We start from the raw sequence: 17,915 nt of genomic DNA, 5'->3' as shown, positions 1-17,915 counted from the left end.
CAGGAGAGCACACATGAAAAGCCCACAGTGTGCTCACATACTCGATGCCTCTATACAGAAATTATCTAACAGAACATCTATCCTCTCTCTCCTCCTGCCCCCTTAGGAACCACTGAGAAAAAAAAATTCTATCAGTCCAACTTTAAAGATGACAAGTGGGAAAAACATATTAAATGGATTCACCGTTCTTCAAATAAAATGTACTCCAGAAAGTCTTGAGACTACTGGTTTTGAAACATCTGACCCTGTAAAAGGCTTATGAGATATTTTTCTTTTGACCTTGCTAGTAGAAGGCTAATATAGATTCCACATCATATTTTATAAATTGCTTCCCAGCACCTGTGCCATTCCTGCTTGGCTCCAGTAAATGAGATCAGATCCTCCTTTTACAAACTTGAATAAGTCAGTTTGTTTTATAATCGTGCAGAGAATAAAACTCATTTCAATATCTTAATTTTCTCAACAGTTTTATTGCCTTTAAGAAAATTTTTGTAAAATATAAATACAAAGGCAGGAGAATTTACTTACAAAGTTAAAACACAGATCTCAAACGTAAACACACAATTCAGAAAATTTTAGTTTATGTACAGTTTCAAGCAACTTCAACATATGTTAGTTTTTCAATATTTTACAAGATACAGAAAAAATAGTTCAAAGTCTTCTTTAAATAAAGAGCATAAAATGTTTAAACATATATAAACAATCCGGTTTGATGTGTGAAAACTAAATTTCACAGTTTTTAAATTAGGATATAAAAGTCCATACAATTAGTTGGTGTTTATGGATATGGTTTTAATTTATATTACAAGCTACTGAATTACATTCAATAGCACTTACCTGGCCACGCAGGTAATTCTGTAAACAAAAATAATATCATGAAGTGCCTTACCAAATTCTCTCTCCCAAACAAGCCACATGACTTTGATCACATCACCTATAAAAGTACGTTCTGTGTAATCAGTGCTTTGTATGAAACAAAGTCAATGTGTGGATGTGTTATTTTTTAAATGTGTTCCAAGTAAAAACAAAAGTATCCCAAAGCCTGTGTGCATTTAAAGAAACATTATACAACAATTTTGTAAAAACCGATTAAAGTTCTTAAAAAAAAAAAAATGTTCCAAAGTCCATCAAACTGGAATTCAAATCTCTTATATAAAGGAAAGATATTTTAATATTTAATAGTGTCCTTTCTTTACAGAAACAATTGCATTTTAACACATATACATAAAGAATTAACTTTATATGGTACTATACATTAAATGGCCTGGTGGCTCACCAATGGAGATCAGAGAGATTATCATCATCCGGATGCAACCACTCAAGTGAAGATCCAAGTAAAGTCTGAAGTTCACTTGTAAACTCTACTAAGTCCAAGAGTTCCTTGCTTTCTGGATTAAAAGCTTCAAGGTCCTTAGCACAAGAGAACAACTGACTCAAAGATATCTGTTTGTAAAACTCTGCCTCGGTGATTGTGACAACTTCTACATTAGGGAAATTGCAACGGAATATGCGGGATGACATTTTCAGCCTCTTTACTATGTCCGACAGCAATACCCAATTTCGTGGTCTGCAGAACAAAAGGAGGGAGGGTTATGTAAGCAGTAGCTTTACATTGTGTGTCAAATCCTGATCACCATACTCCTGCGAACACTTTCACTGGCATCAATGAGAGTAGCTGTGGGATTAGAATTTAGCAGTGTCCAGATGCATGTAGATAGACATACACGCATACTAATGTCATCCATGACTTTTGGGTGACAGGCTGGTTGTATGATATCTCAACATAGGCCCTGACCCTGTAAATTGAGGTACATAATTTTATATAGGTGAATAGTCACATTGACCACTACTCACCTGTGTAAATGTTTACACAATGAAGCCTTGCTTTTTATTTAGCAGTCAAGAATTATCTTACAGTTAAACAATCAGTACCTTGGGCAGCTATGAATTATAAAGATGCAATTAATGGGAAAAAACACTGGATTTTTCAGATTAATATTAAATACTAAATATTCAATTTTCACGTGTGTCAAATTTTGATTAATGGTCATTTAACCACAGTCAAAAAGCTAATCCAACATGGCTTATAAACTCTTCAGAGATAATGGGTTATGAAGAAACACTGTAGTTTTAAGTTATGCAACTGTTGCAACTACGAACAGTTGTTTACTGAGCTAATTCACACTTAGGAGAGACTACACAACTGAAACAGCCCAGGTTTCTGCTTGTGATTAATAGTGTTCCAATATCTGTATACAACCAACATGCTATAAGCCATTTCTCGATGTGTTTGATTCAATGCATTATTCATGGGTCAAACCCAGCTTTGCATCGGAGCGTTAAAACTGTAATAACGCTGCCATGTCACTCAAAGTGTCTATTAAGTGATAAAGGGATGCAAATTCACAAGGAAAAATTTCAAGATAAAATGTCAAATCACAGAAGCAAAATGTGTTTTTTTGGGACCATCAAGATCCTTTTTTGGGTTGTGGGAGGACATTTGATATGTCTGAGGTTAAAACAGTAATTCACTCTTTTCTGGGATGTAAAACCAGCTATCTATGCTAACAGCATTTTGTAAAGCACTTTATACTGTGGCAAATACAGTTAGCACACGCAGAATGTTTAGACTGCAATTTCTTTGCGTACCCTTACACTTTTGGAACTCCACCCGGGAGCTGACATATGAGCTTTCTTCCCTACCATCTAGCACAGTAGCACACTGTGTATGAATAATTGTACAGAAATACAACAGAGTTTAAATTGTGCTATTCTAAAAACCGCATTCAGGCACTGACTCCTGCTACCCCAAACAGATTATTTCATAAAGTTATATCAGTTCTTACCCCTGAGAAAGAGACACTTGGATGTTGTAACATGGCAAGAGGGGCCCATCTGAAAATTCAAATTCAAAGACATCGCTAAAGCCATCTTCATCCTCATCACTTGGGCCAGGGGGATTTGCCAGGATGTCAAATCCAGATTCATCTTTTGGATCTAGTTTGAGAGGGGAGGGGAGGGGAGGGGGAAGAAAGAAAAAGAAAAAGAAAAAGAAGGCAGGTCCAATCAGCATTAGGAGCATATGGCAAGTCTTCTTTATCATCCTGTAACCGATGTAGTAAATAAAACTAGACACTTCCCTTCAAAACTGCCTCTGGCATACAGCAAAAGAACCCCCCCCCCAACCGCATGCTAGATAATGTTTTGAAACTCCTTCACATACAAAAAATAAAGGATAACATTTGCTCACCACACACAGAGCTGCCATAGAAATCCCAGTACAAACCAGGGTCATCAACACTTCGACCTTGCAGGTCAGTTAAATACTCTAGAGAGGGAAACAACAACAAAAACAAACTAATCAGAATGGAAAGCTGAATGATACACTGCCTGCTAAGCTTGCCCGAGTCCCAATATGCATATTTCATATCTCCTATCTAAAATCCAAAACATATTCTTGATGCACATACTATGAAGAATACCATTCTTGTGAATATTCCTGGAATACACTTTTCCTCATCTCCCCCTAGCCCCGATGGGTCCCTTCCACCCACTCAAAAACATCAACAAAACCCAATTCTTTGCAGCGACAGATTTTGACCCATGGACTCCTGAGCTTTAAGCTGCAGCATCTTAATTTTCTGAGAGATGCAATCCTGACCCTTGAAAAAGTTCAAACTTTTCATCTGCCACAATTCTTGAAGATAAGGAATTTGGGAGGTAAGTTGCAGACATGAGGAGAAGGGAAAAGGTTTTCACACTAAGGGCTGGTCTTCACTAGGGATCCAGGCTGCTGCGATCGATGCGGGGGGTGGGGTGGGGGTTGATTTAGCAAGCCTAGTGAAGTCCCACTAAATCGATGGCAGAGCGCTGTCTGGTCGACTCCAGTACTTCAGCTCCCCGAGTAAAGTAAGTCGATGGGAGAGCATCTCCCATTGCCACAGTGCAGTGAAAACACCAGAGTAAGATGATCTCAGCTACATCAATTCCAGCTACGTTATTCACATCACTGGAGTAGCGTAATTTAGATCGACTTACCCTGGTAGTGAAGACAAGCCCTAAGGTTCCAGAGGCAATATTTAGTTTGTTTATAGCCTTAATTTTGGGGCATTTACCAGAATAAGGCTGAAGAACATAAGGATTAATTTGGGAACGTCAACTAACCATTCTGCAAACAGTACCATTTTGTATTTATACACAAGTACTTAAACTCCTTCACTACAAACAATAAAAGGATAGGATATTTTTCAGTTGTGAGCCAATGAAATGACAAAAGGATTTTCAATTGTGTTTACCTTAAAACAAACAGGGAAAGTGAACTTATTAAAATGATTCCACACTCACCCACCGTATTTACATGTTCAACTCCTTCATATCATAGCTTTTTAAAAAATAAAATGGTAGGTTGAACTTTATAAAGGTAAAAACTAAGAGGGGGAATTAAAAAAATTCTCTAAAACTTGACACTAAAAGGAAAAAATCTGTATCACCTCAATAGCTGTAACTATTATACTTAACACACTGCTATTATATTGGTAATTTTATTTTCGTTTCATGCAAAATGTTACGTACTAATAGAAACTACACTGATCAATGTCCAATTAGCTGGTCTCCAAACAATAAAATCTGAGGGCAGCATATCATACATCCCACATAGCATATAAGGAGACAGTATCCATAGACATGCTTCTAATTTCTACTACTCGGTGTTTTCTTGGCAGGCAAAATATAAAGTCACTTAAGTGTGTTCTAGTAATTGTTATTTACATTGAATAATAAAACTTTGGCTGTTTGGTGCCTGGGAGGCAGAGACAGGAAATGTCACATTACATTCGCAATAGCAGACAGAGTATAGAGTTACTCACCTGTTAGAAATGTTTCCATCAGTTCACTGTGCGTCATTTTCACAATAGTTCTACCTGAGTAGGTAGCAAGTGTTGGATCAGCGCCATAAGAAAGTAACAAGCGGACAATTTCTAAGTGATCGTTTTCTACTGCATCATGGATAGGCCTAGAAAAACAATGTCTTGGTGTTAAAATTTTAGAAACAGTGGGCCAAGTTTACACATCCCCGTTACCCTAGCGTAACTAAGGAGTGACTCCACTGACTTCAGTTCAGGATTATATATAGTATACACGCACTTAATATATACACAAGACAAATTTTAAAAAAACATAGAACTATCAAGAGATCGACCAATCATTGCCTTGTACAGTTTGCTTGTGCATCATTGTTTCATCTTTCCCCACACTTTGTCTTTTCAGAGTGAAAGCAATTTGGAAAAGGCACTTTTGCTATATGCCAGTACATTGCCTAGCACCTCTCAGTTGCTACTGTAATTACACTGATATAATGGAGTGCAGAAATTGAACAAATTTGTATCATCACAATATACTTTACTATAGGCAAAGCACAACAACATTCCAAATTTCAGCCAACTTAACTTAATTGGATGGGCTGGGGAGGACACACTTACATACCTACCCAGAGGATAACTGAAAGTCAAAGTTACCCAAAGGTTCTAACTTGTGTACATAGGAGCCATCTGTGAAAACTTCCCATGAATTAATATGGCATAGTATATTTATTTAAGTGGTAGTTCATATATTCACACCATGATTAATAAATTCTACTTGCAGAATACTATTAATCTAAAAATAAAAAATGCTGCATTAAGATTAATACATAAAGTTATTAAATAAAGTTAGAAGTTTTACAGCAACGAACATTAAGAATGTGAAAAAACTTAAAAAATACCCTTTGAGCCTACAGAAGCAGTAATTATTAAGCATGCATATAATTCTAAGTTAAGACCCCTCCCTAAATTGTAATTAATTTCTGTCTTTAAAAATACTGAGTGCACGTAACTGGAGTTATTTTAAAGTCAACATACTACACCATAGCATCTAATGAGAAAGGTCTTAAAATCCTAGCTTTTATAAGGAAACAGGTAGAGGAGGCATGTGGATCCAGAAGAGGTGTTTACATTCAACAGACTCTAGAGCAGAGTAAATTCGCTTTCTCCAAAAAGTAAGAGTCCTTTCATAGACTTCCACTTTTAGACTCCCAGGTAGGAGCACTGTTACCACTAAACATGACACACAAGGGAACTTAAGCTTTCAAACTCAAGTATTTCCAGACAAGAAAAAGTAAGATACTGTTTACAATTAGTATTGCATATAATTATTACTTTCCAAAACCCTCAGAAGATTATAGACATTAGAAAAAATGTGAAACCGGAAAAATAGCAAACATTCTTAATTCTGACTCTGCATCCCGACCTGCTGCGCACCCCTCACTAGTAACTGAGTGTGAAATTCACTCCCATGCAGAGGGCCAACGAAAGCGTTGAGGGGCATTTACATCCTCAAAATGGGGCTTAACTGGGACTCTGGTGATGCACAGGTCTTGTGCTAACCATCCACACAGGGGTGAAGTCCTTCCTGAATTAATATGGTCATCTTATGATGCAGTTTCTAAGTAACTTCAGGAGAGGATGTGGGTATATCATAATGGTGTAGCATCAGAAGTACTGGAAAAGAAAGGTAAAGTGGCATCTTCCAGCAACTCCATAGTTTTTCTGGTGGATGAAGTTAATTGGGTTGTCCATCTTAGAGTGTAACTACCAAAACGGTGTGCGCTTTTTATTCAATTCTACATTATACAGTGTCTTATACTGCCCTCATCACGGTAGCATCCAAGTACCTTCCAGAAGCACATGATGCAATGTACTAACATCCGTCACGTGATTCATTCTCTGTCTCATTCCCCAGACGGAAAATTGTGCTAGTGTAGTGTCTTACTTTTATAAATGTTATGTACACTATTCTGTGTGTTGGTATTAGACAAGTAAGTGGAAGATATGCACGTTAGACTTGGTGAAGAAGCTGGTGAGGTTTGAGGTGGTTCTTGGTTCCTGTGGAAACTTGTCCCACAAGTTTTTGTGTGTGTGTGTGTGTGTGTGTGTGTGTGTGTTTTTTGTTTTGTTTTTTTTTTTTTTTACAGGCCCCTCAGAAAACTCTGCCTCTACTATACAAACAAATTGTGCCGGAGGAACGGAGTTGTCAACTCTGGTCCTCATCCTACAGCTTTATGAGATCTTTTAAGACATCCTGGTCCCAAACCAATGAATGCTTCAAAATGTGGATTATGGTATTTTATGTCATATCCTAGATTTTTAAAGTCAGAGGGGACCGTTATGATCACCAACTATGACTTGCATAACACAGGCCATAGAACATCACCCAGTAATTCCTACTTCAAGCCCGTAGTGTAGTGAGCAGAGAACCAGTTCAATATGCTTCTGGTGGCCCATACAGCTGAGGCTGCTATGGGGAAGAAGAAATTTTGGAGTTTCTTGCTTCTACGCAACTCTGGCACAATGAAACTCTGTACAATAAGGGCAAAGCTTGTCTGTGCTGGAGACAGAACTTTCTCAAGGGCTGGTCTGAGACAGTGGAGTGAGCTCCCCCAGAAAGCAAGGATCACCACAAACCTCACCACTTTCCAATCCAAGCACAAGGTGCATTTCTTTGACATTGCCTTCTCCAACACAAACACATAGCAACATGCATTAAAAAGAGACAACCAGGTGTAAAACTCTACCAAAACAAGACACTTCACTACCCATGCTTTTCCTGCTGAGGAAGATGAGAGAACAAACAACATGTGACAGATGTACAGCCAAGTGGCTTAATGTACTACTATAAGGCATTCCAATACTCTGGTGATGAGCATGGTACAAGAACGTATATAGAAGAGAAGCTGAAGTCTGAGTCACTGGCCCATATGTGATTGATAACAGCAGAAGGGACAACCTATGAACTATGTTGAAAATGCACACAAGGTCTGGTACCTGTAGTGGAGTAAAGTAGATACTTGTTGCCTGGGGGGGGATGAACACTGATAGCAGGTCAGAGTCAGGCTGTTTACAGACATTATGTACAAATTTTCTATTTGTATAAAATTAGTGAAATTCATTGAAGCCTTAAACTTTGAATTCTTTGGCTTTCAGTGGCTTTTATCATTATGATTTTCTAACAATGATTTTATTGAAGTGATATTTATTTACAATCGTAACTACATTTTAAAGAAATGATTTGTCTGAGATGTCCCTGAAAGTCTGTCTACATAAGGAACATTGTCCAAAAGTTGCACTAGTGTCTCTAAATCAATGTAGTGGCCCTCACAGGGCCTACACAGGGGAAGCAGTATCAGATCCGCTGTATGTTCTATGGGAGCATGCCGCTCCTGCTCCATGGGTCATCCAGATTGTGAAGAGGTCTGTCACAGCAGTCTGACTGAGCAGAGGAGAGTGTAGAACACCTGCTGCATTCATTGCCACTCCTCTGGGAGCAGGCTTGGCTCAGGCCACTAGAGATGGACTCAGAGGGCCAGCCCTGCTCCTCTATCTCCTCCTTAGTTACCGGCCTGTGATGACGGCAGCTTGCTGTGCAGAGCAGCTGTCTAACTTCCCCCACGCCAGCAAGTGACCTGCAGGAACTGTTTCCCCTACTTTAGTGCTGCAGGAAGCCTGCACAGGAAGCAGCTGCTCTTCAGGGCCTCAGAGCCCTATCTTTTTTATGCACACACACCCCAGTGGCAAATAGAACTGTTTGAGCTTCCTAACCCTCCCTGCTTGCCACCGAGAAGCACTTCTTCTTTGTCTCCCTCAGCTGTCTGCAGTTGGGTGAGAGAGTGTGGCAGAGGGAGGGAGTAGAGGATGGTGCTTTTTTAAAAAAGTAGCAGAAGTGACAAGTTAAGATGGCTTGAGAAAAAAAAAAAGGGACATAAAAGACCATGAAGAAGGGGAGGGCACAACGCAGGGAAAGGAAGAGAGCGAGAGACACAGGAGGAGGAAATGAGAAAAGGAAAGAGAACAACACTCAGAACAAGAGGAAAATATAGCCAGAGACAGGATAGAAAAAGGAAAATTAAGAGGCAGAAAGATGGGAGAATAAAATATGGACAGTCCTAACATTGTCAGCATACGGGGTTAGCAAATGAAGCCCCTACCAAAACAGTGTAAAGGCACAAGCAGGTACTAATATTTATACTGATGAAGGGGAGATATAAGGAGATTTCCTGTTTCTAGTGGAGTTTATTGCCTTCTCTGTAAGCTGCTAAAGGCCTTCTGCCTGGGATGACAACTTTTACCTCTGGTCCATAAAGATACAACAGACTACATGAAATAATAGTTATTTTAAAAAAAGTTCCCTTGGAATCCCCATACAGGGCTTTATTCACTACCTCCCTCAGGAAGTATTATTTTATGGGAATTTCCAAAAGAATTGCTACCTATACCTACGAGTACAATTAATGTGGTACAACCTGTGTGTAGACAAGCCCTTACAAAAGCAGGAGGCCCCTCCTTGCGAACAGAGGTGGGCTGCCAAAGCAGTAGCATCCTACACAAAGCATAGTTTCAAATTCTCTACCATGTATCACCTCTTCTTATCGGGAAATTTGCAAGCAGTGGTATGTAATTCCATCACTGGGTTCTGGCAACACGCAAGCCATTCAAATTTTGGGCTCAGTCGTTATGACACCATCAGAATTCAATGCAATGATAGCTCTGTAATTTAGTAGTTTATTATTCTATTAGGCACTGTAGTGTCTCTGTGCCAGATTTTTATTTAAATACATACGTTTACATAAGGGGCTGCTCTATAGAGCATATGAGAGGTGTAACCTGCTTGGAGGGTGGCTACTCCAGTTGAAGTTCCTCTAGTAAATTAGCTGTTACAGGAGATCATCTTGTCAAGATTAACACAGGAAAAAGCATAGGAAGACACCAGTTTTGGCATGGTCCTCTAAGGAAGAGGACTGACTAAATTCCGCTGCTAAAACAACAACAACAAAAAAACTAGCTGTGAAGAGTGAATCTAATGTCCCAAAGCACTGACCACAGAATCTGTGACAAGAGATAGAGCCTGGTAATAGAGATGTATGGTTGCAATGTGCATCAAACTTCAACATCCCAAGCCTAAAACTTTTAGGTTTAAAACAGCCTGCATCTCAGCTAAAAATGTCTGCTCCTCATGAAAAAATGCAAAAAGTACACATAGGTTCTTACAAATAAGAAGAATGAGATAAGGCCAAACATGCCAACAATGGTACTTGCAAATATCAGATGGCTGTCTTACACCTATTGTTGAGCAAATATATTCCTATCTGGGAAAGAAAATGTTCATCAGAACCCCTTACGCATAGTCTATCTACTACTATTATTTACAGGGAATTACAGTTAAGAGTATAGTTGAGACATAACTTAAAGATCAACGTTTTCTACAATAATCTTTGATTAGCCAATAGTTTAGCAACAAAATAGACATGTATTCGCAAAGGCTTACACACTACAGCAAAGACAAGTATTCTAGTGAACATTCACATAGCACTGGGTTTCTAAAACCACATTTAACATCCAAAATCACTGTATTCAATACAGGCTAGATTCTGCCACCTTTGTTCTCACTGAATGATACTTTAATCCACAAGCGGTATCACTGATTTAAATTACTACTCAGTTGGAGTATGAGTAACATGACTGTGCCCTCTCATGACATCAAAACGCAGTTGCACCATCTAATTTCTTCTGTTACTCAGATTTTTTTTTAGTTCGGCAATATTTCAAAGGATTTGGACCCTTCAAAAATATACGGATAAGTAATAAACAAGAACACCCAACTATTACTCAGGAAACTTTCTTCCATTCATGTTCTTTGACTTATTTTCTATCTTAAATATGTATATTTAAAAATGCCAGAGACAAGAAGAGACCAACCAGTGTCTTATCAAACCTAAGTTATTTTTAAAAGTACACATCACTATAGTATCCAGGCACTGAACATGAGGGAAATTATATGCATGACAATTTTCCATAGCAGACTTTATAGCAGTGATTTCATAAAACCCTCAGATTTCAGGAAGCCACAAAGAAAATGTCATATTGTTCAGACTCCAGCAATAACCTCAGCTGTTAGATCTTTTCATTGACAGAGGCAACCAACAGAGCTGACCAAAGACAGAAGGCAATAACTAATTCAGATCCTACATTTGGTTAACTGGGATCAATTTGAAAGCCAAGACAGGCAGACCAGAGAAACAGATCGCGCACGTAGATGTGTCACTGTGAGTTGGCCTTAACGAACTCACTTCAACAATCCGATGGAACTCTGAGAATCATTGGTTGGCCACAACAGTGTTCCCCATCAGAGGGCAATGATGCATATTTAGTTCAATAAAAAATAAGGCAGTCAGCATTTTGTATTTGACTATTGTTCCTGGTCTGATAAGTGAAGAACATACTCAGTAGCAGAAGAGATGAAAAACACAAAGTGGTGGAGAATTTTTTTTTTTTTTGCGCACATACAAGCTTACAGGGAAAATACAGTTAAGGCTCCAAAGGAGAAATGGTATTTATCTTATACTCAGATACAAGCTTGGCTATACGAGCCAAAAAGGAGGAGAAGATGATCCTCGTCAAGGAATCCTTCACAGAAGTCTGTGCTCTGTATCCTGCTGAACTCCAAGAAACAACCTAAGCAGATCTGATTTGGAATACGCTATTCTACTAAGAAGCCTTTGAAAAAGCTAAGGGAATCTCTGCCACCAGGAAGCAAAGGGAACCACAAGATGATTTCTGAGGGCAACACCTCATGAGTGAGCTGTTAAACAGACAAGATAATGATAAATTGTATTTTAAAACACATTTTTTCCAAAACACAGCAAAGAAATATGACTGGCTCCTGAGTGTATATGTAGTAATATTTCTTCCCTGACATAACTGGAATAATCTCCATTTGTGAATTTGAACTTATACATACTAACAACTGTTTGGAAACTCTCTTAAGACATTTTTCTATACGGATTATTCTGGCAAGTGAGCTAGAAACCATTTAGAATTCTTTTTTATGGCAACCTTACTTATGCGTGACTGATTTAGGGAGTCCCAGAGATGACAGGAAACAGTTTGGTTGAGGGTTTTTTGTTTGCATCTTTAAAATCTCCTCCTTTCTCTCTCCTTTGTATTTAAGAGGTGGGTCATGGGAAAGGAATTTTTTACTATTCAGCCCTAGATTCAATGTTTCTCCAGAAACATCTTTCCAAATTGATGGGCTGGTAATGACAGACCATCATGGACTTCTAATGGACCATCTCTAGCAGGACTCTTGGAGCTTTGTTTTTCTGAATCCTCCCTCCAACAATTTCAAATTGATATGCAAAAACTTTAAAACAAAAGAGACAGTTTCACAGTTATGCTAATTTTATGTCCTGGCCAGAAGGTGGGATCTGATAAAATATTCAAGTTAACTAACTGCAGGAGCACCTTACCCCCTAGATTTTTAAAAAGAAGAAGAATAGATATTGCAGATTATGTATTCCTTATGCCACCTGATTTTAAGCCAGACTTTGCACCCTCGATAATCTGTATGTTATTCCCTGATAACCAGAAACTTCTATGCTTAAACTCTGTACTGTGCACTTTTTTTTATAACATCTTAATAAAAATTTTCAAATCTGATAAAATAACCTGCCCCCAAGAAATCATGCTCCTTAATACATTTAAGAAAAGTTGTCATCAGATCAGTTCCTCCAAAACAGTAGAGGATGAACTATTCATGATTAAATTAGATAAAGAACTTTCTTAGCACGAAGAGATATATATTCAAAGCTTGAGAAATCATGCATGGTAACTTCCTCAACCCCACATTAGAGAAAGAGGCTCAATATCTACTCAAAACAGGAACTAAATGCATACGGGGATTCTGAGGAAGGCAAAATATGCCAGCAGAGGAACCATCAACTCAAAACACCAAAGGAACAGACCTCCTTTAAAAAAGTCATGTTTGCCAAATTAAAAGCAATTTGTTTTAAATTAAAAATAAATCAAATTAGAGTATCAACACACACAAATAGAGCTAACGCAAGAGGGGCTCTCTTGGGCACAAATTTTAATGGAGGAAAAACACAACTTTAGCAGAAATAAAGGATGTGGAACATATAAAAAGGATCAAAACCTTCAGGTATTGTTTCCTCTGGCTGTTCAATAAGAAACTTCATAAAGCTCCAGGAAAGCAAGTATACTATTTCCTAGAAAAATACCAGTATATCAAACACTATTAAAATTCACAGGTAGAACAGGCAGTAAATCAAACACAAGCCACAATACAAAAATGTGTTTCCCACAGTGCAAAAGAAAGTGATATGAGAGTGAAGATTCTCTCATCAGTTTTGGACAATAGGAAAAAAAAAAATGAACTGGCAGTTAGAGGCTATATGTGCTACAGAAACATGGCATAACTATTTTAGAGGAGTTCTAAATTTTCCTGCGTATAAACTTTAGCTAACTCCAGAACTTACAAGACCAAAGAGAGAGAGATCTAGAAAGGACACCAACTGCTGGAGAAATGAATTTCCTTTAATCATTCTTTCAAAACAACTAATACCATGTATGTGACATTAATCCCACCATGTGTTATTTCGTTCATGTGCCACAAAGCACTAGCTATTTTATTTTAGTAACTATAACACTGCTAACCTGGTTCCATCCTGAGCGCTGCAGTTAACATCAGCCCCATACTCTAGGAGATGTCGCACAATGTTCAGCCAGCCTCTGGCGCAGGCCTCATGGAGGGCACAATAACCTGCATTGTCACGATGATTTACATCACAGACCTTGTTTTCCAAACAATACAAAACCACTTCCTGAAAATAGAGAAGGGGGAGAGAATAGATAGGTCATGTTATTTGTTGCTGTGGAGATGTGCATACCTTTAACAAGTTTGTGTTATCTCTCTTTGAATGGGCTGTCTCAGGTTGGAAAGAAAAGCAAGTGTGTATGTGTGTGGGGAGGGTGCAGGGGGGAAAGAATCATGTGGCTCTCATCCCCATAGAAGTATCATTTTGAAAGTCAAAGACTGCTATTTTTTCACAATCAAGGCAGCATTGTATTGCGCAGCACTAAGATCTCTATGCACACTAGGGGGATTTTCTGCATTAAATAATGATAGAAAACACAGAGAAAGGATGTACCCATTTCACACTAAATTATGGCCTCTGTTTCCTCAGAATTTGCTTGGTGTAAACTGTTAGAAAGGTTATTAATCTTACCCCCTATGTATTAAAATATTAATACGAAAATGTTCCAAGCACAGTAGTAATGCATTCAATGTTAGCTTGATATAAAAAAGTTTTTAAAGACATGAAGGACAATGGTTTCTGTTAGAAAACTAATCATAAGAAAATCCTATCCCCAATGAAGTCAATGGAGCCAGATTTCACTCACAGTGATTTTCTTCATTCAGAACTAGAGCCAGATGCTCGTTTCCAATAAATAACCTATCACTGTGGGAAGCCATGTGGATTTAACACAATTCATCTTGCAGTCAAATGTACCATGGTTGAAGGCCTAGGCCATCCTCAGCTCTGAACTCTCATGCAACCTTGAAACAATGACTGCTCCATCACTCAACCAAAAATTTCAGATTGGTGCAAGTTTCATTTATTTTTGTGGGAGGCACAAACAAATGATGCAATAGGTAAAATAGCTCATGTGCTCTAAGATTAGCTGCAATCCATTAATTTTGTATTCTCTACTTTTAAAAGGTCAAGCAGTGCACTATATGCATGTTTATTTGGAAGCAATGTGGGGTTGCTTCCTTTCTCAGACAGAAAGAAATAAAATACTGGGTGCAAGGCATATATTCTTTCAGTTTCAAAATCTACCAGAAAGCCTACAATAATCTGTGCTCTTGGTATACCTGACCTGAGAATTGGTATCTAGGATACAGCATGAAGCTGTTCTTTTAGCAGGCCCTCACTAACCAGGCTAAAGTGGATAGCAGCAAGCTAATGAGCTGTCTATCCCGGCCAAGGAAAGAAACCCAATCACATGACATTGAGATCAAGTGCATCAGCCACTTACTGCTGGTGCACCAATCAATTTACCTCGATTCCAGCAGTCTGGTGTCTCACCAACCAAAAGCTTTATTGTTCCTATTAATAATTCTGAAGGCCAAAATCAAAGAACTATGGTTTTACCTGAATTCCCCCATGTCTACCTGAAAAGGTCTGTATAATTAATTCTGGCACATGAATTCGCTTTAAAACATAAAAAATGTTGATTGAAAATTTTCAGACTAACGGATTTTTACTTTGGTAGTAATTTTTCACTGTAACAGGTAAAGATTTAATAATGTTGGTTTCAAATATAATACTGCTCAACTGTATATAGTTAAACACAATGGGTCAAATTATGCGCTCAGATTTGCATGTGCTTATTTGAAAGTGGAATATGGCACAATCCTCTTTAAAAGATGGGTAGCATGTAGCCCACTTACTGGACTAAGTATAAAGCCCTTATTGGTTGCAAGTTAGCTGCCTTTTAGCTAACAGCACTTCCTATAATATTGAGCTGCAGCTTTAAAATGAAGTTACTCTTTAAAACAATTTTTAAGCTTCCAAATTTAGTTTTTATTAATGTTATTTTTATTTTTGTAAAAAGGAAAGGAGACTTTCTAGGACAAAACATTTACTGGACCAAAAGCTAATTTTGTTGGACAAGTTCATTTTAAGAGGCAACAAGAAGAAGGTTATTAACCACAAAATGTAAGCATGAAGACTGTAAAACTCTACATTGTTAATTAATTATATGCCTCATTAACATTTTTTAACATGATTTACTCAAGTCATAGAAAATTTAACCATCACTGCTGAAATGTATGAACATGTGGCAGCACAAACATTTTAGATTCATAAGCCTCCCCCTCTTTAATCTTAGAGAAAGGTTGTGAAGCTCGCATGGGTCAGTTTAGATATATTCACATGGCCCATTTAAAGCAGTGATCTGAACATCACATGCTTAATAAATCCAAAGAACCAGCTAGCCTGCCACCAGCAAAAGCTACACCATAGCTGTTTTCACTGCCTGCAGTTTCTTTAGCTAACTAGTAAAACAGTAATGATAAACAAAACACCACACATTTAAAAAGCTTTAGTTTTTAATTCCATCCTAATTATAAAGTGTAAGTAAGATGCACACCACAACTTTAACATATTTAAAATAATGAGGGCAGATTTCTCTTCCCCGCCTCCCCCCTCAAATGGAAATCTCTTCCTTTCCACATGAAAATGCAGGTCAGCTTTCTCTGTGCACCATGCTCTCTCACCCTGGACCCACGGACTATATGGATTATCCTCCATGCAATCCAGTGTGGAAACCATGGGATAAGATAATACAGCTGAAGTCTGTATTCCCTTTTCTGCTGAGCCACTCTGCATCATGGAAGTGGCCTCCTCCTGACCTAACGGAAGGAAACCCAGGGGAAGCAGCCAGTGCAGCTCCAATGCAGCCTTGTGGAAAGGGGACTTTGGGGAGAGCAATATGTGGCTGGGAGGCGGCACAGAAGCACAAGGCTCTGGGAAGATGGCCCTATCCTCAGGGCAGCATGGGGATCCATGGATTGTGCAGACCAAACCTCTTGCATGATCCGTAATGAGACAAACCCCATCCTCTGTCTCCACTGAAACAATGGGTAGTCTCTCTGAGGGGAATTTCAGTCCTCTTCTCCCAGGCTCCTCCTACATTTATTGCCCTCCCCTCATCAGCTACCAGGTGTCTCCCTAATACCACTGCCTCTCCTGGCACGATGTAATCCTGATTTGGCTTAGGGCGAAGACTGTTGAAAACTTTCAGGTACAAACACTAATTAAAAGCACCAAGCAGAATGAAAAGTAGCAGCTGAGCTCAAATCAAACTCAGTATGCAAGCCTTTAGTATGTGGTTTTATGCTCCCTATGGGGTGGGTGGGTGGATGTGTGTGTGTGTGTGGGTGTGTGTGCTTAAAATTGTACTTAAGTCATTTAAATAAATATTTAAATAATGGACCCATACAGAATATATTTGTAATACTAATATCCTAGTTAACTGAGGGCCTGATCCAAACCGCCTTGAGGTCGGTGGAAAGACTCCCATCAACATGCTTTGGATCAGGCCCTAAAGACATACAGGGCCAAAATCTACTCCATCTTACTTGCTTACGTAGCCCTACTGGCTGCAGCCAGGCTACACATCTGCATAGATGCATGTCAGATTTATCACTAGATACTTTACCCCGTTTCTGTTTTTACACCCACTCACAAACACAAACAAATGCTCCAATCTAGGGAAAGTGACGCTGTCAAAATCATCTACACTGTACTACACAACAATTAGAATTGAAAATGTTCAAACATGGTCAAGGAGGTAAAGTAAGGCTTCATTTGAAGACAAGTCAATGGACATCCTGGGTAGGGGGCCTGCAGAGATTCTACAGCTTCCAGTGCTCCTCTGCCCTACTGCGGAAAGAGACCCCTTTACTGCCAAACATAAACCACTAAACTTTCTGAAATTCTAGGCATGTTCTTTATACTAGCCACCTACAATGGGGTCTGATGGCAGGATTACAAATTATCATTCAGAATGGCAAGGTTTTGGGAGAGAAGGGAGAGAAAAGCACATTTTTACCTGGTAAGAAAGCATAGAGGGAGAGAATAGTTTTATCAAAGACTTGTAAACTGTGTCAAATACATTGCCTTCATTTAAAACATTACATCAGTGTTGTACCCTCTTCGGGATTATTTGGATTTGTCTACACTGCAGTACAAAACCTATAGCATGGCCACAGCTGGCCTGGGTCAGGTGAATAGTGTTTGCGAAGCTCAGGCTGTGGGGCTATAAAATTGGACATTTGGGTTTGGGCTGAACCCTAGACTCAAAGACTCTACGAAAGGAAGAGAGTCTCAGTGCCTGGGCTCCAGCCTGAGTCCAAATGTCTGCACTGCTATTTTTGGCCCTGCAACCCAAGCCTGGATCAGCTGACCCAGGCTCTGAGATCCAGTGCCACGGGTTTATCATCGCAGTGTAGACATACCA

At 38.8% G+C, this 17,915-nt stretch overlaps 1 protein-coding gene across 10 annotated transcripts in view; it reads right to left on the bottom strand.

Moving 5' to 3' along the window:
• Positions 1-450: 450 nt before the first annotated feature.
• Positions 451-17,915, bottom strand: part of BCOR (BCL6 corepressor) — a 65,835-nt gene continuing 48,370 nt past the window's right edge. For 9 of the 10 annotated variants that reach the window (XM_050936458.1, XM_050936450.1, XM_050936448.1 and 6 more), the window contains 5 exons: positions 13,542-13,708; positions 4,866-5,011; positions 3,251-3,328; positions 2,847-2,997; positions 451-1,567 (listed from right to left, as the gene is read on the bottom strand). In XM_050936458.1, coding sequence (XP_050792415.1) covers positions 1,273-1,567; positions 2,847-2,997; positions 3,251-3,328; positions 4,866-5,011; positions 13,542-13,708 — 837 coding nt within the window. In that variant the 3' untranslated portion in view covers positions 451-1,272. Of the gene's footprint in view, positions 1,568-2,842; positions 2,998-3,250; positions 3,329-4,865; positions 5,012-13,541; positions 13,709-17,915 lie in introns of those variants that run through there. The other variant, XM_050936457.1, reaches the window with a different exon arrangement.

Source organism: Gopherus flavomarginatus, chromosome 1 (genome assembly GCF_025201925.1).
Source record: "Gopherus flavomarginatus isolate rGopFla2 chromosome 1, rGopFla2.mat.asm, whole genome shotgun sequence".
In the NCBI taxonomy this organism is placed as follows: domain Eukaryota; kingdom Metazoa; phylum Chordata; order Testudines; family Testudinidae; genus Gopherus; species Gopherus flavomarginatus.
Note: the sequence above shows the minus strand (reverse complement) of the source record. Positions and strands in the feature narration are given on the sequence as shown.